At 40.1% G+C, this 17,477-nt stretch overlaps 3 protein-coding genes across 3 annotated transcripts in view; 2 read left to right on the top strand and 1 right to left on the bottom strand.

Moving 5' to 3' along the window:
- The window catches only part of inpp5l (inositol polyphosphate-5-phosphatase L), a 14,123-nt gene extending 7,550 nt beyond the window's left edge, over window positions 1-6,573 (top strand). The window contains exons 5-16 of the mRNA XM_037681119.1: window positions 1,076-1,139; window positions 2,004-2,107; window positions 2,313-2,365; window positions 4,091-4,210; window positions 4,414-4,498; window positions 4,578-4,673; window positions 4,765-4,839; window positions 5,062-5,135; window positions 5,215-5,326; window positions 5,458-5,529; window positions 5,627-5,686; window positions 6,349-6,573. Of these exons, the coding sequence (XP_037537047.1) occupies window positions 1,076-1,139; window positions 2,004-2,107; window positions 2,313-2,365; window positions 4,091-4,210; window positions 4,414-4,498; window positions 4,578-4,673; window positions 4,765-4,839; window positions 5,062-5,135; window positions 5,215-5,326; window positions 5,458-5,529; window positions 5,627-5,668 (897 nt within the window). The 3' untranslated portion in view covers window positions 5,669-5,686; window positions 6,349-6,573. The remainder of the gene's footprint in view (window positions 1-1,075; window positions 1,140-2,003; window positions 2,108-2,312; window positions 2,366-4,090; window positions 4,211-4,413; window positions 4,499-4,577; window positions 4,674-4,764; window positions 4,840-5,061; window positions 5,136-5,214; window positions 5,327-5,457; window positions 5,530-5,626; window positions 5,687-6,348) is intronic.
- The window catches only part of sorbs3 (sorbin and SH3 domain containing 3), a 111,337-nt gene that overhangs the window by 48,181 nt on the left and 45,679 nt on the right, over window positions 1-17,477 (top strand). The gene's annotated exons all lie outside the window — the stretch shown is intronic.
- Window positions 13,855-15,760, bottom strand: nkx6.3 (NK6 homeobox 3). The gene is made up of 3 exons (XM_037681121.1): window positions 15,346-15,760; window positions 14,765-14,934; window positions 13,855-14,085 (listed from the first exon to the last, which is right to left on the bottom strand). The coding sequence occupies exons 1-3, from the start codon at window positions 15,758-15,760 to the stop codon at window positions 13,855-13,857; spliced, it is 816 nt and encodes a 271-aa protein (XP_037537049.1).

Here is a 17,477-nt window from a genome sequence, read left to right as displayed (position 1 = left end):
GTGTGTGTGTGTGTGTGTGTGTGTGTGTGTGTGTGTGTGTGTGTGTGCGTGCGCACCTAGCTGTATAAAGTGTTTACTAATCCAACCTGAACTAGGCTTAAGATTATAGTTCTTTAGTTTCCTTCGAGTACTTTTGGTTAAGTTTACTGCATTTGTTGATTGAACTTAAAATCTAACATCTTTTGCATTTCAGCAGCATCCTTCTGATGCCGACCCTCTCCGACTTGTGCGAGTAACTCCCCAGCCACGCTGCAACCGTAGTTTAGACAAGTTGGGCACTAATTGCTGTTCACTGAAGCTGTCAGTGGAGACACCTCCATTTTATTAAACGAGGACGACTTTGGCACTGAAGATAAACGATCTCTTCAGGGAGAGATCTCTCATGCTCCGGCTGATTATGTGTGTGTTTGTGTGAAGGGGTGGGGTGTCGCACAGCGGTTCGTCACGCCCCAAGCCCTCCGCGTGCGGGCTTATTTTTCTTTGCCCCCCCACCCGCCTCAGAGTGCCAGTGCCGGCAGACAGCAGAGCTACTGCCTAATACCTTTTAAATGGTTTTAATTTTCTGTCTTTATTGATTTCATGGGGCATGATTAATCAGATCAGTGGAGCAGGCAGTTAGTACATTAAAAATTGTCAGCCCCACGTCAGGGATGATTGGGCGCTGAAGTGTGCGCACGAGGGATTGAAGGTGGCAGAGCTGAACGTTTTTATGGTTTTTGAAGTTTCATGTTTTTATGGACACTAAAATGTAGCTTAGGATAGTTTCAGTGTTTTGCTTCACATTGAGTTGTGAGAATCCACCTGAAACGAGTCGGAAAAGATCTTTGACTTGATTTAAAATGTAAAAACAAAGTGAAGCCCATTTATTTTATCTTGAATATTCTTTTTTTTATTATTATTTAAAGGCTAGAGTCTGGTTTGAAAACGTCTTGAAAAGAAAATATGACTAACAGAAATTTTCAATCATTTTTTTTTCTTGCACATTAAAACTGTAAACTTGTATTTTAAGCAAAGATCTAAGTAGCTTTCTGAAGTGTTAATAAGACACGAATACAGTTTTGTTTTCTCTTCACAGGCTTTGGGAAGCATGTACTTCATCCACAAGACACTGAAAGACATCTATCAATATGACTTTAATGGTAAAAAGTTGTTTTTCTTTTGACTGTACAGATCATTTTTAGGAGGGTTTTTGCAATAGATTAGAAAAACACACCGTTGTGTTAACAGTGTTATTTAATATTAAATCAACCATCTCATTGGAGAACGTTTTCCTCACGCTCTCATTCTGTTCTGTCACGATTTAAAACTTTCTGTGCTCTTTACAGTCACTATCATCTAAAGCGGTCGTGAGCATCAAGCTGCCTTTTACGATACTAATATGGCACTATAAAGTTTTAATATGTTGCGCAACCCTAACATTTATTGGGCCATAACATAACAATTTGTAGTTATCTTTTCACTTCCGAAGCAAATTCAGTTCAACCTTTACTGGTTGAATAAAATGGTTTTATAACTCATTGCAAGTTAGCTAGAAAGTGCAGCACCTCACTGCAGTGACATGTTTTCCATCTTGAAAGCAGCAAAAAGAAGTCTGTATTTGACTGGAAAACTTTTTTTAATATATATTTTTATTGCTGCAAGGAATTTTAAGATGTTTCTGTGTGTAATGACAGTTTGATGGCTACATTGTGCAGCCAGGTATTTGGAAAGAACTCAGATTTAAAGTGGAGCTGTTCTATTGCTGCTACACAGTCCGCTCACGTTAGATGTGAAAAAGCTCCACAGAAAAGCTTATGGAAGAACCATAAACATCCCGGAGCTGCCACTTGCTCTGTGGCCCAAACCAATTGTCGTTCACCAAACGAAGTCTAATGGCCCTCTTATAGATTCTCTCATCACGTATGCTGCTCTGATGAGGTTAACACCAGTTTATTGATTGCTGTTTGCATGTTTTCTCACTCTTTTCCATGTCACCGGCCTCACTCTGCCTCGCCCTCTCGCAGTCAAAGAGTTCAAAGTGGTGGTGGGGCAGAACAAGTACGTGGGCTCTCTGGACAGGGTCGCCACCGTGGAGAAAGAAAAATTCCCAAAGAATTTCTGGCCTGATGTAAGTGTGTATGCACGAGCGCGTGGAGAGGTACGGGATGGGGTGCTCACGGGCCAAAGTGAGACGTTGGGACAAATGAGTCTACTGGGGCTGCCGGGGCTGTCTGCCTGCTCCAACAGGGAGATGAGACAAATTATCTGCAAGGATCAATAATTATCCGTTTGGCTCTTTAAAGACACGGCGCTCTCATTTGTCTCTGTTGCAGTTCAAGTGGTCTAGAAAGGGCTTCATGAGGACCCGCTGGATCATACACAACCAGTACGTAACGCAACACATCACCTTGGTGCACCTTCAACACAGCAGCACTGCTTTTAGTTCTTTTCACTCTTCTTATAAGATTTGTTGTTGTTGTTGTTGTTGTTGTTGTTGTTGTTGTTGTTGTTGTTGTTGTTGTTGTTGTTGTTTTAAATTCTCTGCTGCCAGGTCAGCACTAATGACTTTAACATGTTGCTCAGAAGGTGGTTATGACCAAAAATAATTCTCAGACTTTCTTTTTAATGTGTGCTGTCACATCCCAACTTTCTTAGATTGGGATTGTATAATCATTCCACTCTGGAAAAATAACAATTTAAATATATTATTAAATCGTCTAATTTGACATTAGTTGTCATGATGAGTTTACGTAAACTTCTGACCACAGCTGCACTTTACACAATCCTTATTTTTTAAATTAAACTATAATTTTAGTGGGTTTTAGTTAATTTCCTGAACTGAGCCAAAGGCCAACGTTTATTTAAGTAATAAACTTTTTTTTTTTTTCATCAAGCAGCTGTGGAAGAAATTTGCCAAAATAAAACTGTCCAGTTATCAATGGATCAGACGTTTATCAAGGTTCAATGTTCCTTGTCGTTCACATCACATGTGGTACATGAGGTGGAACAAAATTGCCCACTTATCTGCTCTGCATGGGGAACAGCTGATCAGCTGCAGCAGGAAGTTTATCCTGCAGTTCTGGGCTGCACACAGGTGCAGGAGGAAGCTTTTTCTGCAGCCCTGGGCTGCACACATGTGCAGCAGGTGCTAAATAATTTGAAATAATTTATTTAAAATAAAAATTCCATGCCGATCGTGCGGCTCATCCAACAATCAGCCAGTTGTGTGTCGTGTCCAATCTTATTTTGAAAAACCGTGATGGAGCGAGTCTGCGATAACCGAGCCGTGAAATAGTGAGGGACTCCTGTACACACTAAACACAAATAATGTACAATAACACGGTGTATTAAACAGCATCCTGGTGGTGTTCACAGTACACACACCATGGTTGGCACTGACACTAAATAAATCAAGTACTAAATCCAACACCTCCTTTAAATAGTTTGTTGCAGCACATTCAGAAACAATCACTGCTGCAGTAATCACCTGGAGTCTGACCGTTCTGCACCTTTTTTCTTCTGGGTTCAGAGATGTCAACTTTTGATACTTTTTAGCGTTCTGATAAATATAAACATTTAAACAGTAGGTTATTGATATCGGTTATTCATAGAACTGGCGACCTGTTCAGGGTGTCCCCACTCTCGCTCACTGACAGCTGGAGGTTGACCCCAGCTGTTTGTGACCCTCCACAAAAAAAGGCAGGTAATAGAAAGTCAGTAGATGCAAACATGTAGGCATTGTGTTGTAGACCCAGTGAGGATTGTTACAACACTCAGGATTCAGTTTAAGCTCTTAAAATAAAAGCCATTTTGGTTCATATATTGATGAATATAAACACACACGCCAAACAGGATCAGTCACACAGTTTGCCTCATTAAGCTTTTGTTGCTCACTGTTTGCTCATTGAGGTGTGATAACAAAAGAAAGCTGCAGTTCCATATTCTGTAGATTAAACATGCCTCATTAATCAGATACTCTGTGTTCGAGTGTACCCAAAGACAAGAAAACTGTAAAGTGACCCCTGTGTTAATAGACACACAAGCACACAGTCACGTTCACACACATCTTCCTTCAGCTGTCGCACGTTTTCATATTTTGTGTGTCGTTCAGAGGTTTAGACCTGGTCAACGTCCACCTGTTCCACGATGCCTCCAACCTCGTTGCCTGCAATTCCAGTCCTTCCGTTTATTCAGCCAACCGTAAAAACGCCCTCAGATATGTGGTCAACAGGTGAGAGCAACCATGGCTGTCCAAAACTGACCGGCTGACTTCAACTGGAGTATATTTTATGTTTTCATTTATCAACTCCTGCATGTATTAGTCTGTCTGAATCCTGGCTTCATGTCTTTTAATCCACTTTGATCTCTTTAAAATACAAACTTGAACTAAACTTGAACCAAATAAAATGCCTGACAGGTGTACTTTCCCTTCAGGATATCAGATAACCGCTACACAGCGATGCCTTTTTTCCTGTTTGGAGACTTCAACTTCCGTCTTGATACTCTAAGTCTGGTTCAGGTATGTTACAACACTCACTTCCCCCAAAGCTGAAGTTTTATTTAGGTGTTTTGGCTTGACGTACTGTTCTTGCCACCAGCATCTGTCCACTGAAGCAGATGTGCAGACAGTAAAGAAGGACAGCACTAATGAAGTGGAGAAAATCATATGTGAAGAAAAAAACAATGACCACCAGGTAACGTTTAAACAGCCAAAACCTTTGAAGAGATCATGTGATCATGCTGGTGTAGCCCTGCTTACGTCACTCCCCTCCACCTCCTCTTCAGGTGCTGCTTCATATTGAGGAGAAGCTGTTTTCCTACCTGCACCAGGCACTTTTCAGAAAGGACAACGGCCAAGCAGTAAGAACACAATCTCAACCTTATTCTCTGAGCAAACAAGAAACTCTGGTTACTTCGCACCAATTTATCATGCTGACCGTAGTTCGAAATTAGATCCTGTCAGTATTTTGAATGACAGTGCAGCAAAAACAACTACAGGTGAACGAACCGTGTATGGGACGATGAACTGAGATTTCACTTCTGAACTTTCAAGTGTTGACATTTACAGTTTCTGTCCATCAGCTTTGGAAGTATGATAAAGAAGTGGCAACCTTTCACGACGTTATTAAAGAAGAGGAGATCAGGTTTCCACCCAGGTAAGACCGAGCGCGTGTTTAAAAACATCAAGCTCTCCCACTCTGCTTCTTTATTTACATATTCTGTCCTTGTGCTCAGCTATCCCTACAGTGAGGACTACACTCAACCAACGCAGTACATGAACACTCGCTGTCCCGCCTGGTGTGATCGTATCCTCATGTCACACGCTGCCCATGACTGCATCCACAGGGTCAGTTGGAAATAATCTGTTTTTTAAATGTTTTTATCTTTGGCAACATGCATGTGCTATAAAGCTCTAGTCTTTCACCCCAAAGTTGCAGCATGTTAGTTGTTCTAAATTATGTTTATTGTCTTATTCAGAGCAAGGATGCTGATGAGAAGTGTGTTGTTTACAACACAATGGGTCCTAATGTCTGTATGGGAGACCACAAGGTAAGAGTTTCAAAAGCGTCCATATTGTTCAGGAAATAAGTCGCACAAGTGGAGAGATGCTTTCCTGTTTTTTTTTTTTTTTTGTTCTTCCCCATAGCCTGTTTTCCTGTTTTTCTCCCTGAAGACGGACAACCACTGACTGGGATCCTTCTCAACGGTAAGACTATGTGTTAGTGCGTTTGTGTAACGCTCTGGAAGTGCAGCGCTTCCAGTGAGTACATTTAGAGAGTGATCGTAGTAATCCTGCTCCCAGGAGGGCCATAACCACACCGGCCCTGTGGAGTCAGAGTGCGAACAAAGATGAAGTACCTGCGGGACCCGAGCACTCCTTTGTGTCCAGTGTAGTTGGAGCACAGGCGATCAGCACCTTCCTCTGATCTATGGCTATTGAATCCTCTCCGCCGCCGCTGTAGCTGCACGTGAAGTGCATCGCAGGAGCTCTTTTCATTAATTACCATCTGGACAGTCGGCTGGAGAGGCATTTATCGGCAGCATATTGGCATTTTTACGGCCACGGTTTTGTTTTGCTGCCGTTTAAATTTATTTATTTAAGAATGGGCAGCTTTCTCATAATTCTTCTTTAGCAGACTTTGAAATAATGCGAGCCACACGGTGAAAGATGCTACAACCATCTCTTGTTTCTTCTTGTGTTTTACATTTTGAGACAAAGAACAATACCAACATCAAATTACTAATCTCAGGCCCCCTATATTTAATGCATTTGCACCCACTGTGTGTTGACAAACTGTGCTGTCGTTTACATGACATCACTCACAAGCTGCACGTGATGTTAAAGTGTGTGATTTTGTTCTGCTCCAGGTTCAAAACCCGCCGTGGATAATCAGCCCAAGCATCAGCCAGCATCCTCAGAGCTGTGAGCTCCCTGCACAAGCATCACTGGTCTTAGACCTCACTGCTGCACACTGTCCACCTCAGCTCCAACAGATTTATGTTAAACATAAATCATAACAGATAAAGTGCACATATTTATCCACACCTACGCCCACTCTCTGAGCTTTACTGGTTCAAAGGTCTCAGCTTTGTGCCCACAGCTGAAATGAAACTGAAATGATCCAGGTCCCTGCTGGCCCTAAATGTTTTATTAAAACCCTCCAGTCAGGAAACACTGACTGGGCAAGTGGTAAGTATGGACATTATAAAATTGTTGGAGGGTGTTGTCAACCCTCACACTTTTGCCTCAACACGTTAGAATAATTATGGACTGTAACACATGTAAATTAATTTTCTAGATAAAATGTGTTTAGTATGACGTGCTGAATGTCAGTCCTAATATCTGTATTTGAATGCTCTTGTTTAGTGTCACACTCCTGTTAGTTGTTCTTTTTTTACTGTCAGTGCTGTGTTTTTGTTGCTCCCCCGGTTTCCTGTTTTTCTTCAAAGACGCCGTTTTGACCCAGTCACATATTTCTGAAGTTCTGATAAAACCAGTTTTGGAATCCAGTTTTCTTTTAGCTGCTGCACCAGCTGTAAACAAAGATGAACTGATCCATTGAGGGGAAACAGAACGTATTTCTCTGCTGATCTTAGTGATATTCGTTTTATGTACTCACCGTACATAAAACCAAGTGCTTTATTAACAAGCCACTGCTCCACAGATTCTCATTGTCCTTTTTTAGTCGTCCTCAGAGAAAACGTTCAGAAGTTTCTCTCCACCTCTGCTCTGGTTCACATCAGTCTTACGTCATTGCCAAAAGAGTTTCACTGTCAGCCTCTTTATAAAAAACAAAAATGTGGCTCCCTGGACTTGTTTAGAACTAAATCTAGTTTATGTGCAGTATACAGACACACAACACAAAAGGCACTGTTTGTTCGGGATAATTTTCTTACTGACTTTAATTTTTTGTTATACTGTATCTCAAATACAGTCATGTTGTTGTTATGTGTTTGTTGCTTTGAGCTAGCTTTAATAAGAAGAATTGTTTAAGTAAAATATGTGTGCTCCTTGTTGTAAAAAGCTTCTTAGGAGTGCGATGTACTGAGACCCCTCTCTGTATTTGTACAGGAAATGCAAACACAAGCTCACAAATATCCATAGAAAGTTTAGTTAATGCCAGGCTGTACTTTTATATAAACAACAAAGAATGATATAAACTCAAGTGTTGACTGAAACATTTATTTGAACAGCAGAGTTGGTTGTAAGGCCAGTATTACCTTTAGAATAATGAAACACTACATTTTATTTTTTGCTTTACTTTTGTAAATAAAGTGTTGCCCTCAGCAATATGTTGCAGCGTTATTTATCAAATGTTTTTATTGCGTCAATTAAAAAGAATCATTTTGAAAAATAAAAACCTGAAATCATAAAGAAAATCTAATTTATCTACATTTATCAATTAACTTATTTGCTCTAATTTTCTATTATATAATTTTTTTGGTCCCACTTTACAATAAGGCTCCCCTTATAGATGGCTAATAAATAGTTTATAGATACATTATTAATTCCTCTATAAACGCTTTATAAACGTTAATAATTGTTTATTATGCATTAATTAATGGTGACAGAGACAAAACAGACCAGTTTGTTGCCAAATAGTGATCCAAATCTGTTCACCTACTTCATCTAGAGTTGTTATATTAAACATTTCACACTAAGTTACTACCTTGTAAGCACAATAAGCATTTGTAAACCTTTTTTTTTTTTTTTTGCATATAATATCAGTTGTAGATACTTAAAATGCAGTGATAAAGTACAATATTATATCCTAAAAAATTATGTTTACAAATGCTTACTTACAAGGTAGTAAGTTAGTGTGAAATGTTGAATATAACAACTCTAGATGAAATATATAGGTGAACAGATTTGGATCACTATTTGGCAACAAACTGCTCAGTTTTGTCTCTGTCACCTTTAATTAATGCATAATAAACAATTATTAATGATTTACAAAGTGTTTATAGAGGAATTAATAATGTATCTACTAGCCATCTACAAGAGCAGCCTTATTGTAAAGTGGTACCGATTTTTCTGTGTAAATTACTTATTTTAATAACTGTATTGTTTTCCCCTCTTTTGTTTCAAACCAGTTTGTAGTTTTAAAAATGTCCCTCTGGTTTTTGCTCTGAGCCAATCAGGCTTCAGCGTGAATCTTCTGCTTCCTCTTTTAGATGTGCACCTCTTTTTTCTCTTGGGTCCATAAAACATACTCGCGTATAGACTACATATTTCTTGATAAGAGAATTGTGCATCGAATAACCATGTGTGATTATGGAAGTATAGTCATCTCAGATCATGGACCACTGTCTATGAAGTTGCTTATCCCTAACATACATCCTGTATATCGTCAGTGGCGCCTTAACAACATTCTGCTAGCAGAATAGGAATATGTGAAATATATTTAATCTGAAATCAGCTTTTTTTTTTAAAGTTACTGAAACTCCAGGAATGTCACTTCTCACCATTTGGGATGCTTTAAAAGCTTATTTGTGAGGCATAACAGTTTCATATTGTGCCAGAAAAAATAAGAGAAATATCCAACGTCTTAAACAATTAACTGAAGAAATATTAAAAGTGGATGAGTTATATAGTAGTTCACTGTCAGCAGACCTTTCCAAAAAACGTATATCATTAAAAACTGAATTCGATATTCTTTCAACACAACAAGCTGAATATCTTATATCCAAGACGAGAACTAACTATTCTGAAAAAGGGGAGAAGACAGGTCGTTTGCTTGCACATCAACTACACCAAAGGTCAATACAACAAACAATCTTGGTTATAAAAGATGAGAGGGGGATACTTCATGCTGATAATGCAGAAATTAACTCCTGCTTTAGAGACTTTTACAAATACAACTTTTACTCATACAACTCGGACACGCGCCCAATGGCACCGATGAGCTGGAAGATTTTTTCAGGTCTCTGGACCCCCCCCCCCCCCCCCGAGTGCCGACCATTTTAATGACCTTGAGAAAGATCTGACAACTACAGAAATAACTTTAGCAATCAGAAGTATGCAAAGTGAGAAGGCACCTGGCCCGGACGGTTTTTCAGCTGATTTTTATAAAAAAATTTCTGATCAGCTTTCCCCCTTTCTATCTTCAGTGTTTGGAGAGTCTTACACATCAAAGGTCCTGCCATTGTCTGCGCGCCAAGCAGTTATGTCTTTATTGGTCAAGAAAGATAAAGATCCGCTCGGTTGTAGTTCATATTGCCATATCTCTCTATTGAACACTGATACGAAAATTCTCGCCAAGATACTGGCGCGTCGACTTGAGAAGGTAATGCCTACAAGTATATCCCCAGATCAGACGGGCTTTATAAAAGGCCGCTATTCTTTGTTTAACATCAGACGCCTGTGTAACATTCTCTACTGTCCATCTACAACTACCAATGAAACATGTGAGGTGATAATCTCGTTTGATGCTGAAAAGGCATTTGATAGAGTGGAATGGAACTACCTTTTCAAATCTTTGAAGTATTTTAAGTTCGGTCCCAAATTCTTATCCCGGATCAAAACGTTATATACTCTCCCTATGGCTGCTGTACGGACCAACAATAACCTCTCAAGTTATTTCCAACTACAACGCGGTACAAGACATGGGTGTCCTCTTTCTCCACTCCTATTTGCTATTGCAATGGAACCCCTGGCATTGGCCTTACGGCAGAACCCTAAAATTAAGGGGATTCTTTGTGGTGGACTAGAACACAAGGTCTCTCTATATGCAGATGACATGCTTCTATTTATATCAGATCCACAGCAAAGTATTCCTATGTTATTGTCTTTACTTTCTAAATTTGGAAAAATATCAGGCTACAAAATTAATGTTCAAAAGAGTGAGTTAATGCCTGTCTCATCTACGTTCAGGCAACAAGTTACATCTAACCCCTTTAAAGTCAATAAAAAAAAAAAAAGTATTTAGGTTTATGGGTCACGCGAAGCCACAAGGACATTTATCAGGCCAATTATCAACCACTACTCTCTAGTTTAAATAAGGATCTGGATAGATGGGGCACTCTTCCCATTTCTTTGGGTGGAAGAATCAATTCTATAAAGATGTGTATACTTCCTAAACTTTTGCATTTGTTCCAATGTATACCCATCTACCTGACAAAATCCTTTTTCACCAATTTAGATAGTCCGATATCCCAGTTTATATGGAATAAGAAACAACCACGTGTAAAGAAAGAATTTCTACATTTACCCCGAACAACTGGTGGTTTGTCCCTGACAAATTTCCTCTACTATTATTGGGCAGCAAATACAAGCCTCTACTTTACTGGTTAAGTAGAGACGATGTCAAACCCAGCTGGGCAGATGTGGAGGAGAGCTCAACGATACAAACATCTCTTGCAGCTCTATTGTGCTCCAGCCTACCATTTAAAAAACCAATCTCTTCGTATACACAGAATCCTGTTGTTATTCATTCAGTCAAAATTTGGAATCAATTTAAAAGAGTCTTTAATCTTACTGAGATGTGGCTGTCTGCTCCGTTAGCAAAAAACCACCTGTTCACACCTTCGGTTATGGACAGGGCATTTGACAGTTGGGTGAAATCTGGAATGTGGTCTTTAAATGATCTATATATAAATAATAGATTTGCCTCCTTTGAAGAGTTGTCTCAGAAGTTTAATATTCATAGATCCCAGTTATTTAGATACTTGCAAATTAGACAATTTGTTCATCTAACTCTGAATGTGTTCCTCTACACCCCTCCTCTTCCCTGTCAGATCTGATATTTAAATACAAGGCTGGTACAAAGCAGCTCATGGGTAAAATATATATAATGCTTAATGAAAATAAATTGACTAGTCTGGAGGATCTTAAGCAAAAAATGGGAAGGGGAATTGGGAGAGTCTATACTAGAGTCAACTTGGCTACAAGTTTTAAATAATATCTCCTCCTCATCAATGTCTCTTAGGCATTCTATTATACAGTTTAAAGTTGTCCATCGTCTTCACTGGTCAAAGGACAAACTCGCAAGATTCAAGACGGACCTGGATCCCACATGTGACCATTGTAAGACTTCTCCAGCCACTCAGTTGCACATGTTTTCGATGTGTCCAAAACTACATGATTTATGGAGTTCAATTTTTGAAACATTTTCCAAAATAACAGGACAAACGATTCACCCTTCGCCTCTCATTTCATTATTTGGCGTAAGTCCCCCTGATCTATCTCTGAATAAACTAGAATCTAATATGATTGCGTACTCCTCCTTGTTGGCCAGAAGACTTATTCTCATCAAGTGGAAGGACCCTCTACCTCCAACATTTGGCCACTGGATTAAAGACGTAATGAGCCACATTCACCTGGAAAAGATTAAGTTCACCACTAGAGGCTGCGCAGGAAAATTCTACGCTTCATGGCAACCATTTATTAATGTTGAGAATATGTCAGCCTGTGATTTTGACTCATGATTATATTATGCTGAATGTATTTAGCCCAATGACCCACTATCAAATATATGTATAGTTTTATATATATTCTAAACATGTTTTTTTTTTCTCTCGTGAATATCTGGTATTAAGGGGAGGGAGGGGAAAGGGTGTATTGATACGTGTTTGTTTGTTTGTTTGTTTTGTTTATTTAGCTGTTGAAAAATGATAATAAAAAAATACCTGGATCAAAAAGATGTGCGCCTCTTCCCTGAGGACACCAGCACGTTATTTATTACACCCTAACTGCACGTTAAAATCACTTTATAAACACATTTAGTGCAAAATAATAAATGTGCTACTTGTCATTAGCTCAGTGTGAGCGATGTGTCCCCCTGTGTGTCTTTACCCCCCCCCCCCCCACACACACACACACCTCCCCTGGACAAATGAAGTGACCTGAATTCAAATGAGATGAATATTAAAGACCTAAAATCAAACTTTATTTTCTCTTCTTACGGTTTTATTTTACAAAAGCAAAATGGAAAAGAAAGACAGGAAAATGGCTAAGACGTAAATATACAGATAATTATATACAAACAATTGGATATAATATTAGTCATTTATATGAAAAATTGATGCATAAATAAAAACATTTCATACAGAAGTTGTAAAGAGTAAAATAATTCAGAATAAAAACAAACTTTAGGCCACATAGAGTACATAATTGTAATTATTATTTAATATTTACTTGTTGTACTTGTTTTATGAGTATTTATTCACCTTTGTTTTTCCGCCCAATCGATATTTTTAGGTCTAAATGTTAGCCAACGTGTCCATTTAACAGCCCGAGCTGTTTCGCTGTAAGTCTTTCTTTAGCTTCAGTTTCCGTCTTACGGAGCTGCTCTCGTTGTTTTGCAGCTGAAGGACTTTTCAAACACTTTCAAAGCAGAAGCTGCAGCAGAACTGAAAACGTTTAGATTAAAAGTCAACAGAAATCTCTCCTCTGGTGTGCACGATGAAATAATTTAATCTGGATTCAAAATTTACAAATAAATTCCCAGAAAGCAAACACTTGGCTGCACTCATATAGGTTCATGCACATTTGCATAGTGGTGGTGAGTCACACTAATCTGCTGCACATTGTTTATTGTCTGAAATGTAACGTCAGTCCAGACCGTCCCTGCAGCATTTCTCTGCTGTAAACAAGAAAACCCTCACTGAGCCTAAACGGTGACCAAACCTTTTATCTGCTATTGATTTCCTATTCCTCAGGGCTACAGGGGTCATTGTCTTCAATTAAAACAAACCACACAGTAAATCGCACAAGATTTGACCTTTGACCTCCTGAGCTTTCGTGCCCCGATTGGTTTTAACCGTCAGTCGGCAGAAGATACTTAGAAACGGAATCATTTGATTTAAAAGTAAAAAGAATTGTAACGTTTCATAAAGAACCAGCTTTTATTGAATACAATAAGCAGCTCTTTGCATCGTACAACCGTATGCTTTTTAAAAAAAAAATATTAATTTTTTTACAGTATGTCCAAACAAAAACTGAAGGTTTTAATTTCATCCAAACGTTGTCGGTCACTCAGCAGATCAGACGTCAGCGCAGATTTGTTCTAACACTTACACTTGACGCAAACGAGCGTTAGTGTCTTTAAAACCTCCGCCTGTCAGAGTTTAGGCCTGAAGTGAAACTAACTGAGTCAAAGGCCTGGCTTCATGCATGGAACATATAAATTATGACATTTTGTCTAAAAGCCGTATACGTGTTCATTTTTTATTAATCTTCCTTTTCTCCAAGTATAAAACGTTGATCACTGAAAAGGTTTAGTAACGTCTGTGTTTCACTGCTCTGCCGTCATTATATTTTTCACACTGGCCTCGTTCTCGTCTCATGTGCACATGCTTACAGGTGGATTTGTGTCATCAAAACAAAGTTAGTCGATGTCAGCATGCAGGTCTGCAGAGTGCTGTGTTGAAGTGTCAGACGGGGTGCGGTCCCAGGCGCAGCACGGAGAAAGCCCTGCGGTGTTTGCGCAGCAGCAGTCGGATCTTATCGTCGTCAGAGTCCGGGTCCAGGGGCTTGTTGTACTCCTCGTCCTCCACCTCGTTCTCCGAGGCCTCCCCGCTCTGCCCCGCGTGGCTCGCCTGCGTGGAGCTCGGTTCCGAGGCGCTCTTCTTCCTCCATTTGGTGCGTCGGTTTTGAAACCACACCTGACACACACGGAGTGTTTACTGAGCATGTGTCGCTTAACGGGTGCACATTTAAAAACTTGGAAGTCACGCATGATGGTTTTTACATGTGTGGGTTGCCAGTGGTGTACTCTGTATTTTTGTAGTGGGTATACTGCGCTTAGAAATCAAAGTACACTGGTTAGTACAATGTAATCCTAAATTTATTTCGATTTTTAAGCATATTGAACATTTTTCAAATGTCTCTGTTGCAGTATCAAAGCACAGCGCTGCACACAGATAGATTGTTACAGAATCGTTTAACTGCTGTTTAACGCATCAATGACACGGGCCTAATGATGTGTCCTGTATCAATGGGCACTTTTAAGTGGGTATACTGAAATTCTTAAGCTTTTCTAGTGGATATACTCTGTATACCCATGTATACCACTGGTTGATACTGATCAGTAAGCACGTATGACTCATAACTTGCTTATATTGCTACACATGTAAACTGCTTTTCCTCTTAAATGCAGGATGCTGCAGGCAAAAACTACTTATAAACAGGAATAAAATGAAACAAACGACGAAGGACATCAATGAAAAGTGCATCAAATAAAGGAAAGTCAGGTCCTGTGGACAAATTCTTCCAGAGGACTTTACTTTAATTTGAAAGATTTGATTATTGAGCATGCATCAGGATAAATCAAGTGGACTTCACCTTAACCTGGGATTCGGTCATTCCCAGAGAATAAGCCAGTCTCGCCCTCTCTGGCCCGGCCAGATACTTGGTCTGCTCGAAGGTTTTCTCCAGAGCGAATATCTGGTGTCCGCTGAACGTTGGCCTGGTGTGTTTCTTCCTGCTGGACATCTCCCCAAAAGGACCGCTGCCTGAAAAGAAACGTTAGAAAACCTTTGGGACAAAAGTTTGACCAGGATTTGTTGGAATAAATTTCATAACATTTAGTTGTGTTTGTTCATTTTCTTTATGAAGTGGTAGAAATGTGATTTTAAAGTATAATTAAATGAGATATTGACGTGATAATAGAATTATGAGCATTATACTTAATGTTTGAATTTAAAATATACATTTCCCCCAACTTTAGTTTAGAAATGTGTTCAGTTTTAAAGAAAACATATTTTTTGACTAAATCTGAGGTGTTGCATCTAAAAATGTCTACTCTTTTTTTTTTTTGCTACTTTAAACACTCAGAGGATCTGCTCTCTCCATCTGGCCACCCTGCTGGTTTGGAGTCCTAACATCCCGCCTGGGGAAGAGGATGCTGCAGCATTTCCACTCACTGCTGGTGCACGGCTGCCTCCCCCCTCTCCACTCACAGCTGCTCTCTGCCCAGCAGCTCACACTGCGACCCTTCATCGGGCACTCTGCAGCCGTCTTGGAGAAGCCGCCCAGCGAGGCGTTGTAGTCCCGGTTGTAGTACATGGACGTGCCGGTCATGGAGGGGCCGAAACCTCCCATGGGGGAGTATCCGGACAGCAGGGTGGTGGTGCCCGTGGAACCGACCCCCACCATGGAGCGGCTCAGGATGTCGCTGATGCCGTGAGGCGTCCCTGGCTGCAGCTGGGCGTTGAGGCCCGGGTTGAGCTTGTAGAAAGAGTTGGGCACGGAGTACTGGCACACCGGCGCCTTCAGGTCTGAGGGGAACTGGTTCAGGCTGTTGTTGAAGAGGAAAGAGCCCTGGATGTTCGGATCCATGGGAAGTGATCTTTGTCCAGGGATCAGGAGCACATCCAGCCAAATCCAAGTTAGAAAATACGTGTGCAGGCCAAAGAGAAGGATTGGTGTCTAGATTTGGGCCCACACCGTCAGTCACTCGGTTGTTAAATAATTAGCCTTGAAGTCCACAAACTCTGTGAAAGTTACTGAAACGTGCACAGTTCTGCCTTTATCCACAGCTTGTTGTGAGAAAGCTCCATATTGGAAGTGTCTGTTAGTGATGCCCTGCAGACACACGCCTCCTGCAGGCTCTCCCCTCAGAGATCATAAATGAGCAGAATCTGGACATGGAGTGGCACCTTGATAAAGATGGTCCACATTAGAATGCAGCCCAGGATTGGTCCGGTTCTCACAGCTTTACTGCCTTCCTATTTGCTCCTCGGTTTGGGCCGGGCCTTCCATTGGACGGCTGCAGATTAATAGTGTTTTGAACAGGTGGAGTGGGAACGAGTGGATTCTCTGATGGCCTGCCATGTCTGACCAAATGTGCTGCTGCTGGAATAAACAAAGGAGAAGAGGAGGAAGAAAAAAAAGGGTTCTCTCACTTGGTTATTTTTTATCTGTTTGGTTGATAAAATATATTCAACATGCTCACATTTATATAAATATAACCATATAGATGTTTTTGTTTGTTTTGTAGGACCTGGAAACCTATCTGGAACTAGATGTCCAGTCTACAGCAGGCGTGTGTAATGCAGACTAAATACTCTTACTGTACTCTGGAAATTACCTGGTATGAAGTGAAAAAAATCATTCTGAGAGGCCTTCGTTTGCATTTCACATATCTCGTAATAAATGTTCTGTCAGCTCGTCTTATGTTTGTAGTTTTCTTTGTGTCTTCACGTTGTTTCTTTATTTCTTGAACAGTCTGGCATGGAAACAAAACTTTTGAGAAGATTTGGTTTCGTTTGGAGAGTAGACTGTAGCAGAGCATTGACTCCGATTATTATTTTTTAAAGCTTTATATCAGTTTGAGTCAACAAGATAAACAAAAAGAGCAAGATAAATAAAAAAAAAAGGTGAAAGAAATAATAAAAAAAAAAGGTTCAAGGTTCTTTATTTTCACTCACATCACATGTGGTACAAGAGGTGGAATGAAATTGTGTACTCAAGGTCTCAGGGACACCAAAAAATAGCAAAAATATAAAGTATAAAAAAATAAATATTATACAAGGATCTAAGATGTATACTAAACAATAATAACGACACAATATAATACGTTATATTAAACAGCAGCCTGAACATGAGTCTGTTGTGAGCAGATGTGTATAAATATAGCAGCCTAAAGATAAGATATCAGCAGCATGGATAAAATGTCAAATCTTCATTTAAAGTGTCATTACAGTGATTTTCCTGGTTAGGGACAGCCACAGGGTAGAAGCTGTTCCTCAGTCTAGTGGTTCTACACTTAATGCTCCTCAACCTCATTCCTGAGGGGAGCGGGGAAAAAAGTGTGTGTGCTGGGTGAGTGGGGTCCTTCATGATGCAGGTGACCCTCTTCCTGCATCTGGAGGTGTAGATGTCTGTGATGGTGGGGAGACTGACTCCAACATCTTCTGTGCAGCCTTCACCACTCTCTGCAAAGCTTTTCTTTCTGCAGCTGTGCAGCCTCCATGCCACACGTTGATGCTGGAGCACAGGATGCTCTCCACTGCACACCTGTAGAAGGAGGTGAGGAGGAAAAACAGAACTTGTA

Source organism: Nematolebias whitei, chromosome 8 (genome assembly GCF_014905685.2).
Source record: "Nematolebias whitei isolate Nwh7 chromosome 8, NemWhi1, whole genome shotgun sequence".
NCBI lineage: Eukaryota > Metazoa > Chordata > Actinopteri > Cyprinodontiformes > Rivulidae > Nematolebias > Nematolebias whitei.
This window is presented reverse-complemented; position numbering and strand designations above follow the sequence as displayed.

Bases quoted from the DNA above. Each gene is read 5' to 3' on its own strand.
- nkx6.3 (XM_037681121.1), bottom strand. From the start codon at position 15,760: ATGGATCCGAACATCCAGGGCTCTTTCCTCTTCAACAACAGCCTGAAC. The intron at 14,935-15,345 runs GTGAGTGGAAAT...GTTTCTTTTCAG, and splicing joins GAGGCAGCCGTGCACCAGCA to GCAGCGGTCCTTTTGGGGAG. The intron at 14,086-14,764 runs GTGAAGTCCACT...CGTGTGTGTCAG, and splicing joins TGACCGAATCCCAGGTTAAG to GTGTGGTTTCAAAACCGACG.